At 33.6% G+C, this 22,720-nt stretch overlaps 1 protein-coding gene across 1 annotated transcript; it reads right to left on the bottom strand.

Moving 5' to 3' along the window:
- Window positions 1–7,324: 7,324 nt before the first annotated feature.
- Window positions 7,325–22,613, bottom strand: LOC126824290 (leucine-rich repeat-containing protein 56). Its single transcript, XM_050553488.2, has 12 exons — window positions 22,338–22,613; window positions 21,022–21,089; window positions 20,443–20,599; window positions 18,820–18,968; window positions 18,008–18,187; window positions 16,886–17,000; window positions 16,462–16,660; window positions 15,053–15,235; window positions 14,573–14,724; window positions 14,029–14,120; window positions 12,880–13,212; window positions 7,325–12,598 (listed from the first exon to the last, which is right to left on the bottom strand). Exons 2-12 carry the CDS (start codon window positions 21,060–21,062, stop codon window positions 12,415–12,417), a joined length of 1,785 nt encoding a protein of 594 aa, XP_050409445.1. The 5' UTR covers window positions 21,063–21,089; window positions 22,338–22,613; the 3' UTR covers window positions 7,325–12,414.
- Window positions 22,614–22,720: the final 107 nt, after the last annotated feature.

The following is a 22,720-nucleotide window of genomic DNA, read 5'->3' on the forward strand; positions in this document are numbered from 1 at the left end:
CTTGTGGTGATTATCCAGTATTAAATCTTATCCTACTTTCTTGGTTAGTCGTTGGAATTTCTCAAGGACTTACCTGCGATATCACTATTGAGGGAGCAGACGTTAAACCACAAGCTACTAGCTGTACTACAGTCGATTGCTCGCCGCAGATGACTAACATGAGATTCGCGGATCCAAACATTGTGTGACGTACCAAATACACTAAGGTCTTTGGAAATAAGCGTTTCGACAAACTATAAAATAAAACAGTTATTTAAAAACGATAACCGATGGCTATAAATTTAGACTATATTGTTTAATCCAAAATGAGTGGGATTAGTTCCATCCTGATGCATGTCGTTAATATGATTCTATTTTATTAGAATAAATAACAAGAATCACGACCGAAGAATTAAAAAACACGTTAGATATTTATTTTCGATGTTTTTCATGGTTACTAATAGACTAAACCCAAACGGCAATCGCTGCAGGCTTATTTATGATAACCGGTTGCATAGGAATCACATTGGCTAGCCATTTCATTTCCGCTAAATAATTGCAAGGGAGGAAAGTTTTCATTTCAATAATTAATGAGACTTAATATGAGTATAAGAGGAATGGCTTTGCAAATATAGCCGATATGTTTATATTAGCCTATATTGTACTAGAACAATTCATTCATTTTGAACCAAGCACATATATTATTATACTGTACTGTAAATCTATTAAAGGCTCAATACCACTCTCGTTGTAACTGAATAATATGTCCCAATCTTTATTCTGGTCAACAAATTGTACTATTTTACAATATTCTAATTAATTGATGATACCAATTTCATCTTAACACACCTAATTTAAAAAAATGGAAAAATTCAACTAAATGATTCGAAAAGCCTGACGCAAAGCTTTTCAAATGTGACTTGGATTTAAAAATATTTTCGAACCCTCTGGACAAGTAAAATAAGATTTAATGGATAATTTACACAACAGGTAGGACACTAACACATACTTAGAATAAGGCTGTTTTTTATTTTCTGGAGCTGTCAAGCCAGCAAGAGTGTTATTGTCGCTTTAATACGTGTGTGTTCATCGTCGCAGTACATTTCACTTTTATGAGCACATTGGATTTCTTGGCCGAGTGTATAAGATGCGCTATTTGTCAACAACTTACTAACAGAAACATAATAAATATACAATGAAATATACATAAAATTGCTTTTAGTGTAAATCTTATTCTTAATTTTTAAAATGATTTGTTTTGAAATTGAGTGCGTTTACTATTGAAATTTTAATAAACATGAGTTTAAAACCACTTTGTGCCTTCTATTCAAAGGCTTTGTGGTGGTGTAAATAATGCATTTTTTCACTTTTGTAAACTTCTATAAGTTCTCTACATTATTATATGTTTTGCATTGGATTTTATCGGCCAACCCTGTGCATAATTCAGTTGACGTCATCCGTCTAAACGGCAGCCACTAGGATAATGTCAGATCTCATCTAGCGAAGAAAATTAAAACTATAAAAACGGAACGAAAAAAAAAAAATATCATTTTAGTTAGATTGTCAGAACGTTAGAATTGTCAAGTGAGACAAATTCCCAAAGACAGGCGAAATACAGATGTAATTCAACCATGTGTAATGCAATCCATGAAAATATATCTGTGGTTCCAGTGTAAACATGTCAAAAGAAATATAATTTTCTGGACTATAATTTATAATATTATTTTTTTCAAAGTTTGAACTCTACAAAGTCCTGCGCGGGAGTGTAAGAATTCAAATAAAAAGAAATCGACTATTTGTTAGTCCCAATATGGCACAGTTAATCTAACTCTTTATTCCTTTGACATCTTAACAAATAAAAGGCGGTTAACTCGTTGTGCCTAGTTTGTCTGGAGGTGGCTCGAAATAGAAAACCGATGGGAGAAAGGTAGACGTAAAAGCCTGTCAACGCGTGTAAGTAGACGTAAAAGCCCGTCAACGCGTGTAAAACAATTACGAGTAACTGAACTCTTTTATTATACTCATTACAAATTACTGCCAAGTAGGTGCCCCTCGAATTGTAAGACACTCACATATACCCAGGGCCTAAAATAAGGTTAAATTCTCGTAGAATGGATTCTGTATCCGGGAGGCCGACCGTCCGCAAAAAATATTTGAAAATTCAGAGCTGAAAAACGGCATCTGTGGACTATTCTGGCACATAGGAGTTTTTTCGCATGAAAACTCAGCACTATGAAGATAACATAATAGCACTTTTGTTACAATAATAGTTGAACTTTTTTCAAATTTTATCATCACATCAACATGATGCGACTGGCGCTCACTCAACTCATCCGAGGGAGTCGATCGAGCCGCAGCTGATCTGATCTGACCGGTGCAACTGACCACTGGAAGAGGAAACATTCATTAGGGATCAGGAGGTATCGCTACCTTACACTTTTTCAGAGCACTACACCATTTTCTTTTTCAGAGCACGGTTTTCTTATTTTTGAAGCACGGAGTTTTCATTTCGAAGCACGTTCGTACTCCAAGGTACGTTATTTTAGGCCCTGTATATGCCTTTCAGACACTACATGTAGTTTAACTTGCACGAGAGTGGTTGATCGCTATATAGGACTAAGACTAAGACTACGAATGTAGTGCGAGTTATAAATAGACAATTTTTTCCTTATTTTTTTTCTCCCCTCTTCCTGCATTTTTGGGTTGACCTTTTGGTCTAGAATTGGAGAAAAGGGATCAAATTTGCAATTTCATAGCAGTTTTGGGTAATACGGATGATATTACAGCGGAGGGATAGGGGGTGTAAAGTGTCTTTCTGCAGAGCAATCATTGTGTCGGAAGTGAGATTTTCACCCCTGTCAACATCAAATTCCCGTAGCAAAAAATCTAAATGGTCAACCCCCTACAAATTTATGATGAGGATATTGTCAAATGTGGTCCCCATTGTGCCTATAAAGATTGAAACCAACGGAATGTTGAGCAAAGCTACAGCCTGTGATGTAACGGCCATTTAACATTGAAGTCAATGGGCAAATAATTGCTAGTCCGAAAGGAACAAGGGCACAGTTATTATATAACAGCGTGCTATATTGAGATACATTTTGTAATAATAATTTTATTAATTTGTAGACATTTTGTGGACATTTCATGGCCATTAGAGATATACTTTCAGATACAAATAAGATATGCGGCGTGAAAGATCTCATTATGCTCTTTAACTATAACACTAACAACAATCTGTGACAAGAAAACAAAAAGAACTCACACTTCGTTGCATTGAAAACAAATAGTTCAATAGAAAGATAGATATTATTCAGTATGATTGATATGATTGTTTTGAATCAGTCTGGTGATTATATTAGACTCTTAAAATAATATTCTCTCGAAACAAGCTCTACTGACGCTCTTCTATTTTCCACGTTGTTAAGTTAGAATTAGAATCTTTAAAGTAGCTAGACCTCTAACTCGATCAAAAATCTTCGACATTGAAAACACGAATTATTTGTCAATTCAAATCAACATTGGTCTTGTGATCTTACAGGGAAAAGATGGGCTTCTGATATCCAATATTCAAGACAAAATAAACATTTTGCCATTGGTACACGAATCGTGTACCATAATTAATGCGTTTCAGCACCATTTTGAACAAGGGACGCAAAGAACGAGGCTAGACATATTCCACAAGTCATGTCAAATGGCGCGCGGGGGGGGGGGGTAAAGAAGTTGATGTTCTCATATAATTTATGTTGTTTTGGATGAATTGGTAAGGTAGCTAATATGCTAAGGTTTGGGGTACTCAACATATATTTTAGATGGCACTATTTACAGGCATTAGAGAGTGGATCATATAGGTAAAACTAGAGAGTGAATAATGTATTATAGGTAAAACTTAGAGTGAATAATGTATTATAAGTAACACTAAAGGATGAGTATGTATTATAGGTAAAACTAGAGAGTGAATCATGTATTATAGGTAAAACTAGAGAGTGAATCATGTAGATAAAACTAGAGAGTGGATCATGTAGGTAAAACTAGAGAGTGAATCATGTAGCTAAAACTAGCGAGCGGATCATGTGGGTAAAACTAGAGAGTGGATCATGTAGGTAAAACTAGAGAGTGAATCATGTAGATAAAACTAGAGAGTGGATCATGCAGGTAAAACGAGAGAGCGGGCCTTGTAGATAAAACTAGCGAGAGGATCATGTGGGTATAACTAGAGAATCGTGTACGTAACACTTTAATTTAGAGTGAATCATGTATTATAGGTAAAACTCAATCTGGTTAAAACACAGTATTATAGGTAAAACTAGAGAGTGAATCATGTATTATATGTAAAACTAGGGATTGTGAATCGTGTATTATAGGTGAAACTAGGAAGTGAATCGTGTTTTATAGCTCAAACTAGAGTGTGAATCATGTATTATAGGTAAGACTAGAGAGTGAATCGTGTATTATAGGTAGAACTTAGAGTGAATCATGCATTGTAGGTAAATACATTGAATAATGTATTATAGGTAAAACCAGAGAGTAGATCATTTTATGCGGCACATACCGCAATTACCAACCGATTGCCATGAAACTTACATAATATGATGACATTAATAATATCTCCGAGTAGCGGTTTCCGAAACATCAAGATACAACGCATTTTATGTGGCACGACTACAGACCGCAATTATAACCCGATATCCACGAAACTTACAGAATATGATAACATAAGTAATATCTATGATTTATAGGTAAAACTATAGAGTGAATCGTTAATTATTATAGGTAAAACTATAGAGTGAATCGTAAATTATTATAGGTAAAACTATAGAGTGAATCTTTATTATAATTCTTGAACAATGGGTCGTGAAACACCTACACCAAGTTTGAAAATTCTAGCTTAATTAGAAGCAGTGTTATTGTTTTCCAGAAAGTGTGACGGACAGGGTTTTTGATAATTAAACGGTAGTCGCAAGAATTTCAAAATAACCTTACGACTACTGGCCGCAATTATTATCGACTGGGACTATTTGCCACATGTGGTAAGACAATTCGGAGACTATTTGCCACATGTGCCAAGTCTCCAAACCGCAATTATCAACCGATTTCAATGAAACTTACTGATTGTGATTATATTAATATACTCTTCAAAAAGAGTAGGGGATATTCCGAAACAATACAAAACTGCGGAAATGCACTGCTGTTTTTATTAGAGGTAACCATTGTATGTTAATAACAGGCCAATTGCCTACACATGAACATAAACAGTTCATATGGGCGACTTATCTGACGGTCCCATTTCACTCGCAAAGAGATACACCGTCAAAAGTGAAAATGGACGTTTTTGATTTTTGTCTTAATAATGAGTAATTGCTCCACCAATCCTCAGACATTCTTCAATTCGTCGTCGTAGCATGCTCCTAATCAACCCTCCAATCACGATTTTGGGCAATCTGACCCATTCCTCTTGAAGTGTCACGGCCAATTCTTGCAGTGTTGTCGGTGGACGTTGACGTCGACGAACAAGTCTCCCGATGAAATTAAACGTAACACACTAAAGCAAAGATACGCTAAACAGTAAATATTATGCAAGAACCGATAGGAAAGCTCAACCCTTCCTTGAAGTGTCAAATTTGACAATGAGCCCCTCCCACGTGTATGGCGCTATTGCGTGTCGCATGTGCAGCTCAGTGTTTCTGTTGGGGCGATAAGTTCTTCATCTGTGAACATACTCTCAAAGCATGTCAAGTGTCCGTTACTATTTATCATATCACAACCTACATAGGTATTTACATTTCAATATCCCCTACTTTTTTTGAAAAGTATATCTCAGAGTAGGTAAAGTTTCGTCCATTTCCGGTTAGCGGTTCCCAATTAAGATATCTGCTTACCACACATGTATAAATAAGTCTTTATCCAATGAAGTTTAATATCAAACTGACTGCTTTGTACATAGATACAATGATACAATGTTCACCGAACTAAGTTCCCACAATTCAGTAGACTGATTACTATTTAAGGTATATCATGTGTTCATACAATTCAGTATACTGATTACTATTTAACGTATATCAACATGTTATGTAGCACGACTACTGACCAACCGATATCCAGGAAACTCACAGAATATGATAACATTAATACCATCTCAGAGTAGCCAAAATTTCGACCACTTCCGGTTAGCGGTTTCCGAGATATCGGGTTACCACACATTTCATGTGGCACGACTGCTGACCGCAATTACGAACCGATGTCAATGAAACATGCAGATTATGATTACATTAATAATATCCCAGAGTAGGCAAAGTTTCAGCCACTTCCGGTTAGCGGTTTCCGAGATATCAGGTTACCACACATTTCATGTGGCACGACTGCAGACCGCAATTATCAATAATATGATAACATTAATAATATCTCGGAGTAGCCAAAAGTCTCGGGCGGGTTATCACACATTTTATGTGGCACGGCTGCAGACATCAATTGCCAACCGATTTCAATGAAACGCGTAGATCATGATAACATTAATAACATCGCAGACTAGGCAAAGTTTCGGCCACTTCAGGTCTGCTTACCGGAAGTGACCGCAATTTTGCTAACTCTAAGATATTATTAATGTTATAATCTGTAAGTTTCATTGAAATCGGTTGATAATTGCGGTACGCAGACTTACCACGTGGCAAATAACTCCAGTCAATTTTCCAATCTCGTCGGTTTTCTCTGTGTCTTCCGGTCCCCCCCCCCCACACACTGCTAAAGACCCCCACACGCAAGCGAATTATTGAAATAAAATTGACCATATGTTAGTCCCGAAATGACCTAGTTTGTGTTGAGTGGAAGGTACGTACGGTCCGATTTTCACAAAAATCTAATTCATCCGTGATTGTTGTGTAATAAACATATATTTTAACCTTAATCAAATTCGAACAAAAATTATGACCTTTAGAGGTTCAACAAACTGTGTTTGTGATTTTCGACCCATTCACTCCTACTTTAGTTCCGTGACTCCTTATAATCTCTGTTGTTTGTCCCAAGTTTTGTTGCCCAGTTCTCACCAGATTGAAGATAGTTGGACTATACCTAGTGATTTACATCGACTTCAAACCCTAAGTCTACCCAGTTAAATCTTGAAAGAGCAGGCAAACGCTGTCTTGACAAAACATTCCTATGGTAATGCAAATTTGAAAAAAGTGATCAACAGAAACATTTTGACCACAGGTTTAAAAACTTTTCCATTCCATTTATTTTCATACTGAATTCAGAGAACTCAGACCAGCTAGATATCATTTAGTTTTCGAGCAGTTTCGTACCACTTGTTTCCTGAGCGGTTTATGTCTCTTTAATTATAAAGCAAATTCCATTATTTTTTGAGTACAACAATCTAATATAAATGGTATTGACTAATACTTGTACTCCATGGATTTATTGGGAAATTAATAATAAGAAAAGTATATACAAATATTTACAATAACAATAAATAGTAAAAAAATAATATTATACACATCTTAAATTGGCGCTCCCTCTTTGATCCAGGCCAGAAACAAAATAGCTGATTCCATAGGATTTTATATATGGATTTGTATTGTGAGATATGAAAACAAAAGTTTAAAGAGAGAGAGAAATGGGGTTTAACGTCCACTCGACACAAACTAGGTCACTTCGGAACTAACATATGGTTTATTTTTTTATTTCAATAATTCGCTTGCGCGTAGGGGTCTTTAGCAGTGGGAGGAAACCGGAGGACCCGGAGAAAACCCACGAGGTTGGACAGGCGACCCTACTCCTTGTCACCTACAACCAGGGATCGAAACCCCGCCAGTTGACTCAATGACAGACCATATGATACAGCGCGCGCGTGCTAACCATTCGGCTATCCAACCCCCCCAAAAGTTTAAAGGACAGGCCTATAACACATTAGACCAACCCAAATCGATACCATATTTTGACTTAAATCAAAGAGGTTTAGCTTCTTTAAGTTTGACATAATTTAAAAACAAAATATAAATAAACAAATGAGAAGCTCAACATTTTTATAACAACATGGCGTACAGTGTTGGGATGTCTATACCCAATATTTGGATTATCAGTCATATGACTTTACTTCACCAATATTGGCTTAATTTACCAGTATTGACAGAACAGAATCTTATCTGATTTGCCTTCAAGTGACTTTCACATATTTTGCCCAATACCCACCCCAACCGATCTGCAACCATTCAGAATTCCTGAATGTATAACTGATAAAATATTTTTAAAAAAAATAAAATTCAAAGAACAACCTTAAGCTTGTATCTGTTATCAATTTTCAAAATATGGTAATGTTTTCCTTGTCTGAGTTAAACTTCCAGATCAATCTGATCTGACTACATTTTGGTAATAAACCTTTATTTAAGGAAAGAAACAACCGTTATTTCCATAATTAATTGGTATTATTTTCATTCCAAAAGACAACTAATTAGACTGATTAGCTTCTACCTCTAATTAAGTACAAGATAACTTCATTAATTATCTTATTATGTCCTTAAAGGGGCATTATGGGAGATTAGATAAAGAGTTGACAATTCTGGCTATAGTTAAAAACTAAATAATGTAAATAAAATAAGCTTTTGAATTTTAGGCTAGTCTCGATCATCGTTACTAAAGTCGGTACCATAAAAAACAAAGTCTCAATAATCCATTTTTTTTGTTTAAGTATTTTTTAAAAAATGTATTCCAATTTTCTAAATATTGCAGGCTAGCGATGGCATTGAGAGTTGATTATGGTCTGGATAATTTAATTAATGTCTAATTAATAATTTAGATAACATTTCAGGTCTAAAGAAGGACCTCCAATAGGCAGATTTAGCTCTAGCACAATGTATGTTTAATTACTATATTATGTCATTAACATTAAGCCACATGACTATAATTAGATAATTCATAACAGAAACTACTTACTACTGAATTACAGTTCCCAATAATTTTAATACTTGAGACAAAAGCTTATTTATAAGGCAAAATCACCTTGTAAATAACCACGCTAAGTCTTTGATAGCCAATAATACGAATAAAATATATTAATAACAGATAATCCGGTAATTATACAATATCTAATAATCTGGCTCATTACTGGCTCTAATCTACCTCAGTTTATCAGCATTTAATCAATATCTCTTGTATATGAATCAGTATTAGGTAACACATTACCTCACAGCAAACAAGTTATATATAAATAAAAACAAACAACCATATTTAGATTTGTGTGGAGATTTCATCAACTACAATATACATTAACATACATTTAGACAGTTTAGACTAGTCTCAAATCATCCACATTAATAAAAAAAGCTGACTTAATAAAACATGGTCTTCGAAGAGGCTAATAACAAATAAATACTTTAACTTAATTATTATAATATCATATTCTTTCTGTTATTACTGGGCTGATAACATATTTAATAACATTAATAGCTAATAACAATATAAACAAGCAGTTTTATCATTTAAAGCAACAAGTCAGGTCATTCACGTTATATTTTAATATAAAGATTGTAATTAAAGATGCATTATGTAAGATTTAGATAAAGAGCTGACAGTTGTCGGCATAATAGTTTAAAAAAAAAAGAAAAAAAAAGGGGAATATTTTGAAAATTTCAGTCAAATTACTTCATTCTAAGTGGAGTTATTGAGTGGAGTTATTGCCGTTAGAAGAACAGTAGAGTCTCGATTGTCATTGCTACCGTTGTTTCAATACTAAAAAAAAAAGTCTCAATTATCCAGTTTTTTAATTAAATCATTAACTAACAATCTTGTTAAAATCCGTTGAAAATCAAAAGCAACCGATGGTCTAGAGCGTTGATTATGAGATTGGCATGTGAATAAGTGTCTAATTAATGATTTATATAACATTTGAGGCCAAACAAGAATCTGCATTAAGCAGATTTAGCTCTTGCATAATGCATCTTTAAGGGCATTCAGTATAAAAAAAATGGCCTTATAGCTTGTAGGCAAAAGATGGAATTATTTTAACTTCATTTACTTAGGACACTTAGGATGACAGTGTAATACAGGCATGTAATCCAATAGAAACCAATGTTAGCTTTAATTTAAATGAATGTAATTTAAGCTTGAATAAATAGATTTGAATAATTATTGCACCAAAAATTATTTTTAATAACGGTACTTTTCATTGTATATGGTTATAAAAACACTATATTTAACCTTCATACTGGCATGTTGGGGATTTTATGTCCAATTAGAACCAGGGGTGTAAAAATGGAAATAGCTGCTATGCGATATTAAGAATTGCACAGCCAAATTTATTTTGATAATTCATAGATAAATTATTTTCACTGTAGACAAGTTTGTAGGAACATCTAATATCATGATCAGTGTCATGCTGACTTTATTAGAAAATAATTAGAGTAATATAATCCCAGAAATCCAAATTAAACAATGTCCCAGGAAACTAAGACTAATAACTGGGATTCTTACTTATAAAAAATAAAGATTATTAAAATATTCATTAATCCTATTCGGAGAATGGGATTCACATTTTATCAAAATTAAAATTTAAATCCTTTAATCTAAATATTAATTATATGCAAGAAATAAAAATTAAATTAACATTTTAATTATAGTTTATCATTTAAAGATACATTATGGGAGATTAGGTAAAGAGCTGGCAGTTCTCACAATAATAGTTCAAAAATAGATAATGTAAAGGGAATATGCTGAAAATTTCAGTCAAATTGATACACTCTGAACTGAGAATTTAGCGATTAAATTTTCTGCCTAGCCTCAATCATCATTACTAAAGTTGGTACGATAAAAAAACATGAAGCAAATCGGATCATAATCCAGTAAATTTCGCAGGCTAGCGATGACATCGCAAGTTGATTATGGTCTGGATAAGTTAATTAATGTCTAATTAATAATTTAGATAACATTTCAGGCCTAAAGAAAGACCTGCAAGAGGCAGATTTAGCTCTTGCATAATGTATGTTTAACAATTCAGCAGTCTATTTTTTCAAATTTCAGTAGTCAAATTAAGAGACTTTGTAATAAAAGCATTTTTATATACTTAATATAATATTAAAATATAATTTTTATCTTAACCCACACACTTAAGATATATTATCACAATGGAATGGACGGTTTAGCATGACAACAACATACTGTAATAAACTGTAACCCGTACTTATGCAAGTACAATTTAGTTTGGCAACATTTCGAAGAGTGTTATTTCAACATTTTCAAAATAAATAATTCTTTTCCATAAGTATATGTTATAGTTTGTTGCTTTATCCAGTTACTAAATGCCTCTAAAGGATTTAACATACATGTATTTCAACAAGAATATTCAAATATTCAATCAATCAAACTCACTGAATGTTGAGTGCTAAGCACTTATAGACAATGATTACAATATCCCATTCAATTTACCATCTCTCCATATAAATGAATCAAAGATTTTTATTTGAATTTATCTGTACACTTATCCAAGATGTATTTTAGCCTAGGACATATCTGTACACAATATCAAAATCAATTTAGAATTTTCTATTCAGATACTAAAAGATATTCTAAAGTCATTGAAAATAACTAGAACCTACCTATTTTTTAACTAAATAAAATAATACAATATTTTTACCACTTTGGTGTGCCTAGGCAATAAATGTTGGTTTATGCTGTCAAAAATGCTTTTGTTTTTCAGTAAACATCACTGGACACTGTGAAGTACACAATTCATAAATGTAGAGCCTGTTTTCATGTTTTGATGCAAGTCAAAGTTTACACAGATAATTTTATACTGTAGTGATAAAAATAGTTGTTGAGCAATCTTTTATGCTAATAGATAGCACATTTTTAAAAATTAGCATTTGATAATCAGCATTTACACATTAAAATAACAAAAATTTAATTCTCCATTCAGCAGTTGTTAATTTTGTTTGTTTTCACGCATAATCAGTCATCACAGTGGCCTAGGTGACTTTTCTAGTCTCTTTCATATTGTTCTAAGCAATTGACCAGTAAAATTAAAACAACAAAAATTTAATTAACCTTTCAGCTGCTGTTAGTTGTTTTGTGTTAGATTAAATTCATAATCATAAATTTCAGACGTAATCGGTTATCACAAAACTCCATCCTGAAAACAGTACTGGTGATTTTTGTAGTCGTTTTGATATATGTTCTAAGGGAGATAACTCCAAAAAATCTGATCCATTATCAGCAGTCAACTCTCTGAGCATTATCTCAACGAATGAGTCAATTGTATAAAAATAATAAAACAAAGTACTTCAATACTTCAGTAGGAAGAATAAATATTCTTTCACATTTTAAGAGAAATCTGTTAGCAATTCTATCTGAAACCAAACGTCAAATCCCCACTTCGTAAATTACGAGAGTAACGCTTTTAGTGTTGAACTCTGCACATAAATAATGCTGGTTTGTAAGTAGTTTTAAAACAAGCTACGATTTTGGAGATGACGGTTTAGAAGGTAAACTTGGTACTTGAGGAAGTTGTCGTCTGATTCGAGGTGGTGTGGGTAACACTGCTCGGGAAGAAGCTGATCGAGGTACAATGGGTGGCATAACTTTTTCCGGAGGAGTCTTAACTACTGGTACAGACATTCCACTGGATTCATAGGGGAACCTAAAAATGAAGAATATTATTAATACAAGATAAACAATATCCTTGAATGAAAAACAAAACTAGCAATCTCAAAACTCAATATAAACTACAATTATTGATTTCTTTACTCTTGTTTAATTGAAATATTTTAATTTAATTCCTTTCATTTGAAGTCAAGGAGAAAGAGGCTCATCCTAAGATTCAAGATGTGGTTACACAATGCTTCTCATAGTTTCGAAACTTTCAGAATATTTTAATATTTATAGCCTGTCGTCCTTGAAAGAAAACAATTCCAACGTTACCTGATGTCGTGTATCTGATTTAAAACTGGTTTCTGTTTATCTTCATTTCTGTTATAACCTGAACTATTTGACCGTCTAGTGGGGCTAGCAGAACGATGTTTTTTAAGTACATCTTCATTTATTTCATAATGAACATCATGCACTTCATCATGTTTATCACCACGACCGTAATTTTTACTGTCATTTAATGCTTTCTTTCTTGTTAAATTAGCAGTTTTATTAGATTTGGTCATATCTATATAATCATCGTCTACTGAACTATCTTCGTTATCGTCATGGTGATCAATCACTAACACTTCAGCTGTCTTAGTTTCTTGTAACCTGACCATTCGACTGAAAAAGAAAACAATTTATGTAGTACACAGTAACATATGTTTTATATCAGGATATAATTACGCCAACAAAGATAAAGATGAGTGGTCTTATTCCACATCTGCGTCTCTCATTTAGTGAATAGCACACCAATTTGGGAGGTAGCACACACTTTTGTGGAGGTAGCATATACATTTGGGGGCATAGCACACACTGTCATTGAGAAAAAACATGCACTTAAGTGGTGCCATAGGGTTGCAATCAAGTCCCCCAGCATTACCACTGGTTTTGGACAGAACTATGAAATGTCAAATCAGTTTTTGTGGAGGTAGCACACAGTTTTGTGCTGCCGACACATGCATTTGGGAGCTTTTGTGGAAGTGGCCCAGTAAATATGGGGGAGGTGGGGAACACATTGTTCTGGAGGTAGCCCACAGTTTTGGCAATCACTTTTGTAGAAGTGGCCCAGTATATTTGGGGGGGGGGGGGGGGGCAACACATTGTTCTGGAGATATCCCACAGTTTTGTGGTGCTGGATTAACTAGAAAATGTTAAATCTATTTCACTTAATAACACCTGATACCCACTCTATATTATGTGAGGAAGGTAGAAGAATGGTTTAGATACCTGACAAAAATCTCATAATGTGGAAATTATATGTGGATCAATTATGCCAAAGAATCTCTAATTTTCCTGTCCTCAAACCTTGGAAATGATTTCCTTTGCTACCTCATAATGGTCGTCATAGAAATTAAGGACAGCATTCAACAATGTCAATGAAATCAGTTTAAAGCCAAAATCCTGCATACATGTAGAATTATTTTATATATAACTTACTCATTATGATCTTTTCTCCATTCTTTTAATTCTTCTACAATATTAGTTTTACTGTCTTCTTCTTCATCTATACTTTTATTACTTGTCTTTTGCTACAAAAAAAAAATTACAATTTTTTTCCAATGTCACATTTACTATGGTGTAGCTGAACTAGAGACTACAAAAAGGATCCTATTTCCTTTTGTTTTTTATAGTTCAAAATTTTGTTTTACTTGTTTTTACTACAGTAGGATCTGGAATAGTTGTTATATAACCTGCATTCTGGTTGATGTGAGGGATTAGCCAATGAAACGGTCCATTGCAGCGAGTTCTTGGCGTGCGATGCACGGAACTGTGGGTATCCTACTAGAAACATCAATGTTGATCGGTTAATCAAATGTCTGACGTCATAGGGTGAAAAGCCACTAGTATGACCACTAACGTGACCTCCAATTACAACTGGTCAGATCTTCATGCAGTAGAGTCCATCGAAAGTATGATAAAACGAAACGAAATATAAATCTGTATTTTAATTGGTTTGAAGATCATGAAGACTATTACTCACTGTATTTCTAGGTGTATTAAAACTAAATTCATCTTGATCTGGTGTTTTGGGCGTTATCTTCCTTCTTTCTCTTAATGCACGAGATGGGTTACCACATATAACACTACCTAATGTTAAATCACTAGCACCATCAGTCGTCGTCTCGGCAGCATCTGGGATTAAAATGCATGAGGTTTTTATAGTTATATATATATATTTATTTCAATTTAAATTCGGACAGTAATTATGCTCTACCTGTAAGCTACAGTTTCGGAACTCCATGTCTAAATAAACTATCTCTTCATGTCATGCAAGGGGCAATGTATATGACTATTCACTTTATGGAAAACCTGATATCACTTCTTACTTGAATTCAAATTTCTAACAAATTCCTTAGTACTTTTTTATTACTATTCATTCAAGGATATAATACACGGCTTATAATATCTTATATATCTATATTTAACAATAGTATAGGTGAGGAATGAAAGATTTACTTACCACTTGAAGCAGGTCTTTCAGCAAAAGCTGTAGTTGGTCTAATGCTAGTGGAGGGTCTTCCGCTTATAGTAGCAGGTCGTTTAGTTGATGCCGATATTGGACGGAATCCAGAAGATGGTCTTAATGCTGACCCAGGGCGATATGCTGTTGCTGGTTTTAAGGCAGCAGTTCCTGGTCGACTGCCTGAAACAAAGAGATGTTTTTTTTTATTGTTTGAAATCATATATTTTCTCCTTTAAATATAAGATAAAAATATGACACAAAGAGGTGGATTTTTATATGCCCACATTTTCATGTAGACGTATATTGTTGTCGCCCCTGTCCATCCGCCCAGACCTCCACAATTTGTTTGTGAACAATCTACAGGTCACAATTTTGAATCTGATTTTGACGAAACTTGAAATATAGGTTTATCTCCAAAAGATCTTGGATTCTATTGATATTGGCATGTATCGGATTGAAACTTCATGGAATATGGCCCCTGATTGTACGAAAAATCACGTTTTTAGCTTGTGGACACTCTAGAGGTCACAATCTTTATCTGATTTAGATTAAACTTAAAAGTATGTTTATATCCCAAAGATCTTGGTTACTTTTGATGTTCGCACATATCGGACAATAATTTTCTGGATTGTGGCTCTTGATTGTATGAAAAATCATATTTTTAGCTTGTGGACCCATAAGCTAAAAACGTTTAAATATTTAAATATTTCACCGTTACACCCGAACAATGGTTGAGTTCCAATTCTGTGAAAATCAGACCGAAATTGTCTGACAAAAAACCGCTCATTGTACGCAAATAGTGTAAACGTATGTAATACCAAGGTTGTGGACATTCACATGTAGATATTCACACATATCGGACCGAAACTTCCTGGATTATGACCCCTGATTATATGAAAAATTGCTTCTTTTTTTGAGCTTGTCCATCTTTTGCAAAATGTGGGCGAATCTTGCATGGCAACCACTTGTTATTGTTTGAAATCATATATTTTCTCCTTTAAATAAATAATAAGATGAAGACATATTTTCATTTCATTAATTCAAAATCAAAACACAAGTTCTGAAAAGTATTTTTACAAGATATTTGATGATCTTGGGTGAATGAGATGCCTACAATGTAATTATTACATTGTAATATATGCCCACAACAGCCAAGTCATCTGACCAGTCCACAAAGGTTGTCACATATTTGTTCTTTTGTAGCATTTACAAGACATTGAAACTGATCAAGATTAACAACCTATAGTAGTAGTAGTAATTATCAGGACTGACTAAAATTTGATTGTCTTCCAGTTCTACCCAACAGATAATAACTTAAGCCACAAGAGGTTCCACATATTTTTCAAATTAATGAAGGGCCATATCTCAATGTAGGCAAATAAAAATCCAATAATTAGATTACCAACCAACATCAATTTGTGTATCATCTTCATCTGTTGGTGACTGTAATAAGGCATCATGCTGTAATTCTTCTAAATATTCCCAATCTTTATAGAAAGCATTAAGTGACATAGATGGTTGAGATCCAGTTATTAAAGGTTCATCATCTAGAATCTCTACATTAGGCAAAATATTCTTTACTGCTTCTCTATAATTATAGTTTACCTACAAAATATAATTAGAAAAATCAAGAAACTGTACTAAATACCTGTGGCGTCCATCTCGACAGATCTAAATTTTAGAGGTGTTTTTGTATAATTTACATAATTTAAGTGTACAACACAAATAAGTTTACTCTTTTCTGTTCTGAACATCTAATATTACTACTTTAAACTATATCACATTGTAAAAATTTCTTATATAAAAGTACCAAAAAATTTTATTTCTCACCTCTTCACTGTCAGGTGTTCTCATGACACAAACTGGATTTCCTTCTATAGTTAATCTGGTTAAATTCTGACATAAAGCTAAATACTGCATCTGTGCTATATCATCAATATTATTACTGAAAAATATAATATTTTCTAAATATAAACAACCATAATCTATCTTAATATACTTCAAGTGACACTAAATTTAATATCTACCAATGTTATTGTAGTATCATATATATACTACATGTGAACATGAGACAGAGCTCTAACGGCAACAGCCGAAACAGTGGTCAATGCTTTGTAATAATTAACTTTTTAACTTTTTGTAGGCATTTAATTTATGCAATTTGAATATTTAAAATTGTATATGTCCTGGCTGTTTGGGGTCAAATACATTCAGGGTCAAATTATGCATTAAGGAACACAGTTTTAAAAACTTAAACTTAGAGAAAAAATTGCCCAACAAAATTCACTGTTTTAAGCAGACATGACTATAGAGAGAGAGAGAAATGGGGTTTAACGTCCACTCGACACAAACTAGGTCATTTTGGGACTAACACATGGTTCAATTTTATTTCAATCATTCGCTTGCGCGTAGGGGTCTTTAGCCGTGAGAGGAAACCGGAGGACCCGGAGAAAACCCAAGGGGTTGGACAGGCGACCCTATTCCTTGTCACGTACAACCGGGAAATCGAGAGAGGGAGAGAGAAATGGGGTTTAACGTCCACTTGACACAAACAAGGTCATTTCGGGACTAGCACATGGTTCAATTTTATTCAATAATTCGCTTGCGCGTAGGGGTCCTTAGCAGTGGGAGGAAACCCGAGGACCCGGAGAAAACCCACAAGGTTGGACAGGCGACCCTACACCTTGTCACGTACAACTGGGGAATCGAAACCCCGCCAGTTGACTCAATGACATACCGTATGATACAGCGGGCGCGTGCTAACCATTCGGCCATCCACCCCCCCCCCCCCCGGGAATCGAAACCCCGCCAGTTGACTCAATGACAGACCGTATGATACAGCGTGCGCGTGCTAACCATTCGGCCATCCAACCCCCCAGACATGACTATACAATGTAGCTTCTCCTTGATGTGAAGAGAAACTTTTTAACTGTTAAAATAACCATTACTCACCCTTCTATATCTAAAATCTGTAAATCATCTAACATACTTAATGTACTTATATCAGATATTTCATTATAGGGTAAATATAATTCTTGTAAACTAGTCATTGATGAAATACCATCTACTTCATGTAAACCACACTGTGACATCCATAATACACGTACACCACGTAATGATGATCCTATATCTCTGTTTAAAATGTAATGGTATAATGTAAGTAAAATCTATTTACAGAGCATTACATTTTATAAAACACACAAAATACTGAAATCATCAAACAAAGTTCGCAACAAGGGTGTTTCTTCATCTGGCTGAACAACCAGCTTTATACACAATAATTTCAAAATACACAACAATCATTAGGAAATAACAGGCTGGTGTAAGGGAAAGTCATGACTGCAAGGATGTTTTTTATAGACCTTCTTACTGTCCATTCATGGAACAGTCTAAAACAGACGTTTCAAAAACATCTAAAAAATGAGCAAACTTTTGCTAATAAATGACTGTTCCATTACTGTAAGTCAAAAATAAATGTGAGCAAAAATGATATGTATCCTACCCTCAGAAGCATTAATTGCAATACTCCTGTAAATTGTCAAACATAATGGGGTTAATGACATGCCACATGGCAGTCCAATCAAAGTCATTGATAACTTAAAATGGTAACATAAAGTTAAGAGAAGTCACTTAATTTAAATAAGAATAGGTTATGATGGGTTACATTAACTTCAAGAACCATTAATTTCTTGTCTGACTGTAAAGAGATCTGGACATAACTTGCGACGGTCATATTTTTTTACGTTTAATAATATTATTACTACCTGATAGAATGGACAACACTTTCTGACATCTTAAGTTGTGTTAGATTCGGTAAAAGGGATCCAAAATTTCCTAAACTTGTTTCTGTTGTGTCTACTTTAAGATCTAGAGACGTCACCTCTTCTAAATTATCAGATCCAGTAAGAAGTTTCTGGAATTCAAAAGCAGATCATTTTTTATAATCTTGGTTTAAAAAACGGCTTAATCCCAGTAGGGAAGATAGGTGAAAATCAAAATATCTAACAAAAGACAATTAATCGAATAAACAAGGCATACTTATTTTTGATCCTGGAAATAGAAATAAGATTATACTGTTGTCAACGGCTATCTGATGATTGTCATTTCGGTATTAAGGCACATATAGACCGGAGGCTCAGTGTGTGGAGGTGTCAATCAAATGGGCACAAAACCAGACCCAACTTTCCTGGAGTAAAATTTTGCATAGAATATGATGCCGAGTGGTAATAGTCCATTGTTGATTCTTGTATCATTTTTGTATCATTCTTGACAATCTTTATTTATATTTGAAACAGGTTCGAAGTGTCTGCATCCTGTTATGCAGAATCTTTTTCGACATTCCAAAGTAAACGTACGGTGCTAAGACCCCCTTAAAATAAATTTCAAATGTTCCTATTATTAATTAGAAAATGTTTCTCTTTAGTTTTTATATTTTACGCTGATGTGTATAGCATTAAATCTTTCTAGTGCAAAAATGGACAATTTGACCTCTTGACCTCCAGGGTCACAGAAAACAAAGGTGAATTTAGCAAGTGTACATTTTTATTGAAAGAGTGATTAGTTTCTATCATTTTCAGCATGTTTTCATGATACAAGAATGGCTACGTATTCACTTTCAGTGTAAATGACCTCATTTGACCTTTGACGCCGAATATCTCGAAAACGCCCCAACAGTGGACTGATTACCACTCGACATCGTATTCTACGCAAAAAAATACTACAGAATTACTGAGCCTCCAGACTAATATACTTTTCTCTTTTCTCTGTTTTTATGGATATTCCGACACAAATTAAACATAACGGTATTTTTCTTATTAAACATACATTATGCAAGAGCTAAATCTGCCTATTGCAGGTCTTTCTTTAGGTCTGAAATATTTTCTAAATTATTAATTAGGCATTAATTAACTGATCCAGGCCATAATCAACTCTCGATGGCATCGCTAGCCTGCGATATTTACTGGATTAGAACCTGGTCTGCTGCTTCTGATTAAATCAAAAAATGGATAATGTTTTTTATTGTATCGACTTTAGTAATGATCGAGGCTAGGCCCAAAATTAAATCGCTAAATACTTGGTTCAGGGTGAATCAATTTGACTGAAATTTTCAACAAACTCCCTTTACATTATCTAGTTTTTATAGTGAGTACTACCAGCTCTTTATCTAATCTCCCATAATGTATGTTTAATTGTTCAATGCTAGAAAGAGATTTAGTAGACTAATAACAAATTCTACCTTTGGCTTAACATCGTTGAAAGGGAATTTGTTTTTTAATGACCTTTAGTCAAAATGAAATCAAGAAACCAGATATGACAGATTACATCAAAGATTCTATTTCTTGTCTTTTGTCTTTGGAATATGAATATAACAGTTTTATTTTACTTACTAATTTTCTTGGGGACAGATATTGTTCTAATAATATTTCTGTTTCTTCGAGAACCACTGGTTCAGGATTTACTGAAGTGTCTTTAAATTCTGTAATCTGAACACCTCTAGCCAAGGCGGAACTTGGCCTGTTAAAATTGGGATCCATATTTGATATTCTGAAATATAGTAGAAATAAATAAATTATCATTAACAGAACATTTAGAAACAATTCAGCCAACGAGTAATGTATTCAAGACTAGGGAAAATTAGAAAAGTGACTTTGTAATAGTTTATTAAAAATATCTTTACCTTCCTTGTGTAAGACTAAGGAAAATTGGAATGGCGACTTTGTAATTGTTTATAAAGATAGGTTTATCTTATGTAAGACAAAAGAAAATTAGAATGGACACTTTGTAATAGTTTATTAAAATTAGGTTTATCTTGGAAGAGAAAGTAAATTACCAAGGAGACTTTGTCATAGTTTATTAAAAATATAATTATATCTCACTACATGTACCAGACAAACAAAAATGAGAACAAATACTAAAAATTAAAGTTTATTAAACATTTGATTGAATGAAGACTTTTAAATGATTACCTTGCTGGAATAGCTGGTACTGATGATTGAGCTAGAGCCATTGAGATCTATGTATGGACTGATTAACCCTGTAATAAAAGTGGATAAATCATACTGAAACAACAAATGGGTGGTTTGTCAGCCCCACCTAATTCGCCCATGCTAACTTTAAAATCCTTGTTGAGAAATTTTGCAGTGCCATTCTTAAAAAAACAAAACAAACAAAGCTTTAATGTCAACAATGTGAACAGAAAAAAGGGGGTTTATTTCTTTAAAGATGTACCTTGATGAATAATTCCACTGAGTTTAAAATTTTCTACCTGTGAAATCTAGATCTGAAAAATTTCAAAATCTCTAAGCTTGCAGTAACAAAAAATCTTAGATTATTATCAATACATCTGAACTGTATCGTATTTTATGAATTGGAAAATAAATACTGGAATGACTCAGAAATTATTAAAAATTTTACCATCCAATGTGATATATAAATTTTTGATGTACAATCCTGATGACCCGATACTCTGTTCTGTAGAGTGGCCTCAAGAAATACACACTTGACTTGCTTAAACCCTATCCACACAGTGCTTACCCTAACATAATTGTCATGCCTCATTTAACATTTCTACAGTTTTTACACCTGGCAGACAGGTAACTAATCACAACCTGTACCATTAAATCCTTCAAAACATAGCCATGTTTACCAAGAAACAATTAAATCATAACTTATACACTGAAATTGCCAAAAAAGCAAGAAATAAATCAAAGGCCCAACATGGCAGATTCATTTTGAGACCATACACAAACAATAAAGAGTAAGTTTAATTTTAGATTTATTAAAAAAATTAAACCCACACATTTTGGTCAAATATTTATACCAATTGAAAAATTCTAACTTTAGTTATGGTATGGCCATACAAAGTTTACACTGGTTTCTGTATTGATTTCTCACAATTATCATGTGCCTTTTACTTAGTCCTTAGTCAGTGTTTAGATGAATATATATTAATAGAACCTTTTATATCCGAAGCTTAATTATTTATTGTCAAACTCAAACCAAAGCAGTCACAAAAAGTTGATTGTCCCTTTGAAGTCAACTAAACCCTCAATACAGACACCAAGTCCCAAGTTCACAATTATTAATGAATTATTATGTAAGTAAGCTAATAGTAATACTAATAATGTTTTTTTTAAATCTAATCTAATTCAATTGTACTGAGTTACTGTACTGTAGTCAGATTAACCATGCAACGTTTTGGATTTTTAAAATCAAATCCAAGTTTATTATTAAATTTTCACTTTTCTTTCATAAATATGTATATAACACTATTTCATGATACCTGATCTAGAATACAAAATCAGCGCTAACAAACAACAGATTTGTCTGTTTTCAATAATTCTCGTCTCGGTTTTCAATCCATAACAACCACGTTATTGAATATATAGAGATCTAAATCCATTTTAGAATTTCATATTAGTGAAAAGATCTGTAGAAAGTTTGTATAAATGTTTGGAAAGCGCAATAACAGAATATACACTGCAGGTTTGGTCAATATATTGATAAGTTGTACATCTTCACAGTTGGCACAACACTTTTTTCCGTTGCAACGGACGCTTTTCGGCCATCTTGTAATTCCTATGTCACGACGCATGCGCTAATTAAATACCCGGCGGATATGACGCGTTTTCGTAGACTTGGATGTAAAGACGTATCGTCAAAACG

The sequence above is a fragment of the Patella vulgata genome, chromosome 6 (genome assembly GCF_932274485.2).
Source record: "Patella vulgata chromosome 6, xgPatVulg1.2, whole genome shotgun sequence".
In the NCBI taxonomy this organism is placed as follows: Eukaryota; Metazoa; Mollusca; class Gastropoda; family Patellidae; genus Patella; species Patella vulgata.

Excerpts from the sequence above, each read along its gene's own strand:
- LOC126824290 (XM_050553488.2), bottom strand. The coding sequence starts at position 21,062 with ATGGCTCTAGCTCAATCATCAGTACCAGCTATTCCAGCAAG. Across the intron at positions 13,213-14,028 it reads TGGAGAAAAGATCATAATGA|TCGAATGGTCAGGTTACAAG; the intron begins GTAAGTTATATA and ends TTTCTTTTTCAG. Across the intron at positions 12,599-12,879 it reads AATCAGATACACGACATCAG|GTTCCCCTATGAATCCAGTG; the intron begins GTAACGTTGGAA and ends CTTCATTTTTAG.